The sequence below is a fragment of the Cajanus cajan genome, chromosome 7 (genome assembly GCF_000230855.2).
Source record: "Cajanus cajan strain Asha chromosome 7, NIPB_CcT2T_4, whole genome shotgun sequence".
Lineage (NCBI taxonomy): Eukaryota > Viridiplantae > Streptophyta > Magnoliopsida > Fabales > Fabaceae > Cajanus > Cajanus cajan.
This window is the reverse complement of record NC_138523.1, coordinates 49,717,454-49,721,914: the sequence shown is the minus strand read 5'-3', so window position 1 is coordinate 49,721,914 and position 4,461 is coordinate 49,717,454. Positions and strand designations below refer to the sequence as shown.

Below are 4,461 nucleotides of genomic sequence, written 5' to 3'. Positions count from 1 at the left end.
AAAGAAAGAAAGAAACCAAAAAGAGAGCAACAAAGCACCAAGGAAAAGGAAAGTTTTGTTGAATGTAAAAGGATGCTTACCTTGCCCCGCACAAAGGTTTGTGGCAGAAAACACTACTAAGTGAAAGAGATTTGACATTGAGAGAAAGAGAAATCCAAAACCTTTGGACTTTTCTTTCACCGCCCACCACCACAAGAGAGATCCAAAGTAACTCATTCAATTACAAACCACAATTCTACATCAAAGGGAATTAAGCTATGTCTCTTACTTCATTATTTTTGTTTTTATCTCTTTGTACTTGTACAACATTATATGCTACCTATTTTCATTTTTATTATATTATTATATCTATCATTCATTATTTTCTTCCTCCTTTTCCTATTTATGTCTTTTATCCCAAAGTATATACTCATGATTGTAATGGTGTGAAAAAAAGACCCATTTTTCAACCCACGTTGTCCCTTGAAATACCCTTTTCATTTGTATTCCTTGTGCAAGTGTAAAGCAAACTTCTCCGAACTCTTTTATTCTTCTTCCAATCCTCCTTTTTCTCACTCATATCAGACAAAACAAAAAACAAAAAAATAGAGCATACAAACCCACCTCAGCTTCTGACATTTGAATCCCAAATTTTCTTCCTTAGATTATTTATTATTAATCCTTCACTCCATCAAAATATTCTTATATAAAGCCTTGGAGTTTGTATTATCCTTCAACAGAGTTGATATAAAACAGGAGGCAGCTAGACCCTAGGGAAATGATACAGGAAGATCAAGGTCAGTGTTCTTCTCAAGCGATCAATAACTACCACCAGGCCTATCAAGAGCATCTTCTCCTTCAGCAGCAACAGATGCAGCAACAAAACAACGATATCTATGGTGGAGGGTTGAACATGTACCATGGTGAAGTTTCTCCAATCTTGCATCAACCATGGTCTATGCCTCATCAAGTGGTTCACCACCATCACCCCCTCAACCCTGTGAGAGAGCATGACCCTTTTCTTGTCCCTCCCCAACCCTCACCCTATGCAACTTTGTTCAACAGAAGGGGTCCCTCTCTTCAGTTTGCATATGATGGTTCATCTTCTGACCATCTTAGGATCATATCTGATACCCTTGGACCGGTGGTTCAACCCGGTTCAGCACCCTTTGGCCTCCAAACCGAGCTGGCTAAGATGACTGCTCAAGAAATCATGGAGGCTAAGGCCCTTGCTGCATCCAAGAGTCACAGTGAAGCTGAGAGGAGACGCAGAGAGAGAATCAATAACCACCTTGCCAAGCTTCGCAGCTTGTTGCCTAGCACAACCAAAGTAAGTCAAATTTCACTCATTCTTCAAATTAATTCAACTTAATTAAATTCTTTCCATAACCCACATATTCAAATTATAAAGTACTCCATATATGTTACAGTTATTATCAATTATGAATTACTTACTATTGTGTGTAGTTAATCATCTAAACAAAAGTTAAAGATATCAATCTCATGTGTTATTACACGCGCGACTATAACGTGTACGAACATGTTTGTGTAAACAATAGTGCAAGAGTGTGTTTTAATTTTTCTTTATGGACTTTTCAATTCAAAGTGCGATAAGTAAATCTTTGCAAGATTCTACCTGTTACTTTGGTCTGATAAGTAAAACAACAAAATCAAAAATACAATAGTCTTTTAGAAAATGAGGTGCAAAGATTGTGTTGTTATTTGCCTGCTTTTTTTACCACCCTTTTTGGTTTTGTGACTTCTTGTTTTTGTTTTGTTTAGTGTTTGCACATTGTTCTTCTTTTTCTTTATGGCTTAATTTCTTGACACTAATAACTTTAATTATGTGCATGTGTTTGGAGCACTGTGTGTGTGTGGTAGTTCCGAGGAACAGCTAGAAAAAGTAGTAGTAATTAAAGAGGATATGAGAGAAAAGCGTATTAGCGTTAATGTCGCTTTGTTGGCACGATAAAGAGGAACCAACTAGCAGTGGAAAAGCTTCGCATGGAAATTTCTTGCCGGACAATGTTGATCAGTCAAACTCAGTTTGAGAATGAAAAGAAATAAAGCCAGAGACAAACTAGCGCCCTTGTCAGTCACAAACACACACACTCTATCTAAACTATACATACCCATTTCATCTCATTCTCGTCTATAACATGCTGCATGACACTTCCACCATTCAAAGATACCCACTATTTCCACTTCACAATCATCATGCTATAACCTACCAACCTCATATAACATCTCCAAAGCCCCACCATTAATTTCTTGTCCCTTGTACAATTATTTTCAATTTCAGTGTACATTAGTCTTTGATTCTCAACTTTGATATTATATATAATATGCTCATAAAATAATATAAAAAGTGTTTTAATTATTCTATCATAAAATAATTAAGACAATGTAATTAATTATATATATGATATGATATGATATGATACATAATTAATTTGTTTTCTCTTTTTGGTATTTTGTAGACAGATAAAGCATCATTGCTAGCGGAAGTGATTCAGCATGTGAAGGAGCTGAAGCGTCAAACATCATTGATAGCAGAATCGAGTCCAGTTCCTACGGAGTCTGATGAGTTAACAGTAGAGGATGAAGCTGATGAAGATGGAAACTCAGTGATCAAAGCCTCGTTGTGCTGTGAAGATAGGTCAGATCTGTTTCCTGAACTCATAAAGACATTGAAAGCATTGAGGCTAAGAACCCTTAAAGCTGAGATCACAACGCTTGGTGGGCGTGTGAAGAACGTGTTGTTCATAACTGGGGAAGAAGCAGACTCAAGCAGTGGCAGCGAGGACCATAGCCACCAACAACAGTACTGCATTAGCTCAATCCAAGAAGCGCTTAAGGCAGTGATGGAGAAGAGCGTTGGGGATGAGTCTGCTTCTGCAAATATTAAGAGACAAAGGACCAACATAATATCAATGTCCTAGAACTCATCGAGGTCTTTATGAGTTTTATTTAATTAAAGGCCTATACTTATTATCATTATTATCTACTTATAATTAGTTGTTATATATTTACTATATATTTTGATTTTGATTTGCATATTTTTTTGGGGGGTGTGGTTTGTTCTTTTTTTTTTTTTTTCTTTTTAATTAATGGTGTGTGCTGGAAAATGTTATCACTATGTATCTTCTCCATCAACATCATCATCGTTAAGAAATGAGGTAATGATAGTTTGGTGGGGGTTTTTTTTTGTTACATGTGTGCTTTTTGGCTTGACATAGCTTGAGTCTATACCTAGCGAGAACAAGAAAGAGATAGAGGAGGATGGGATGAACTTGAAGAATCTTTTTCGTTGGAAGAGAAATTCCTTATATTAAATCCTAACATGGAAAATAAGATCTTCAATGAACCTAGCATAGTAATCTTATAGTAGTATGTGGTATTCTCTTTTTATATTTTCGAAAGTCAAAAAATATTAAGATTATTCTTGATCTTGAATATGCAGTTACTATTGATTTGAAGCATTCTTGTTAATTGCCTACTCTCTGGCCAGGTGCACCACATTATGTATAAATATTGTGACCATGGAATGGTGGTAAAGCAGTAGGCATGAGCTACGTCCACGTCCCCGTATACAAGATCATTGTTAACCACGTACCATTAATTATAACATGTCTATAGTCACCTAGCTGATCAGTTCAACAATATGCTTTACAAGGAAAATCATGCATTTCATCGGTACAAAAAATTTCTTAGATAATAGCGGGATGGTATGATAACGAGACTGCTTACTCAAGTTATTGCTTGCTAGAGGTAAGAGATAATGAATTAATATATATATATATATATATATATATATATATATATATATATATAGGAATGCTAATATATTCTCACCTATTTTTTAGTGGGAGAATGTTAACAACCTACACCAAAATTTTAAAACAAAAAAATCACTCATTTTTTTTTATTTAGTTAATTTGCACAAAGGATATTATAGTAATTTAATTTAATTTAAAATAAAAATAAAATATTTTCTCTCTCTTATTAATTTCATTCTCCAATTCATTTATTTTTTCTATTAATTAATTTATTTGTTCAGAGAGAGAGAGAGGGGAGACATCATGAGAGATGAGAGAAAAATGAGTTAAAAAAGGAATTTAATAAGAGAGAGATAAATAAGTTAGAGAAATAATTTAATAGGAAACATAAATAAATTGGAGAAGGAATTTAATAGGAGGGAGAAATGACTTAGAGAATGAAGTTAATAAGAGAGAGAAAGTATTTTATTTTTATTTAAAATTAAATTATTATAATATCCTTTATACAAATTAACCAAATTAAAAGAAATGAGTGATTTTTTTGTCCTAAAATTTTAGTGTAGGTTGCTAACATACTCCCACTAAAAAATAGGTATGAGTATGTTAATTTATTTTCATACATTATAGATCATCATAACCCAAACTACCATAGAAATAAAAAGGGTAAGCTAGAGTTTGAAAATATGCATATGTGTGTGTGTAT

General features: G+C 33.9%; 1 protein-coding gene across 1 annotated transcript; it reads left to right on the top strand.

Annotated features, from left to right (window-relative positions):
- On the top strand, window positions 1–3,192 carry LOC109810630 (transcription factor bHLH30). Its single transcript, XM_020374140.3, has 2 exons — window positions 1–1,309; window positions 2,460–3,192. Exons 1-2 carry the CDS (start codon window positions 758–760, stop codon window positions 2,919–2,921), a joined length of 1,014 nt encoding a protein of 337 aa, XP_020229729.2. The 5' UTR covers window positions 1–757; the 3' UTR covers window positions 2,922–3,192.
- The last annotated feature ends 1,269 nt before the right edge of the window (window positions 3,193–4,461 follow it).

What these genes read in the sequence shown, in the direction of transcription:
- LOC109810630 (XM_020374140.3), top strand. Translation starts at nt 758, where the DNA reads ATGATACAGGAAGATCAAGGTCAGTGTTCTTCTCAAGCGATCAATAAC. An exon ending in TGTTGCCTAGCACAACCAAA is followed by an intron (nt 1,310 to 2,459) that starts GTAAGTCAAATT and finishes GGTATTTTGTAG; the next exon opens with ACAGATAAAGCATCATTGCT.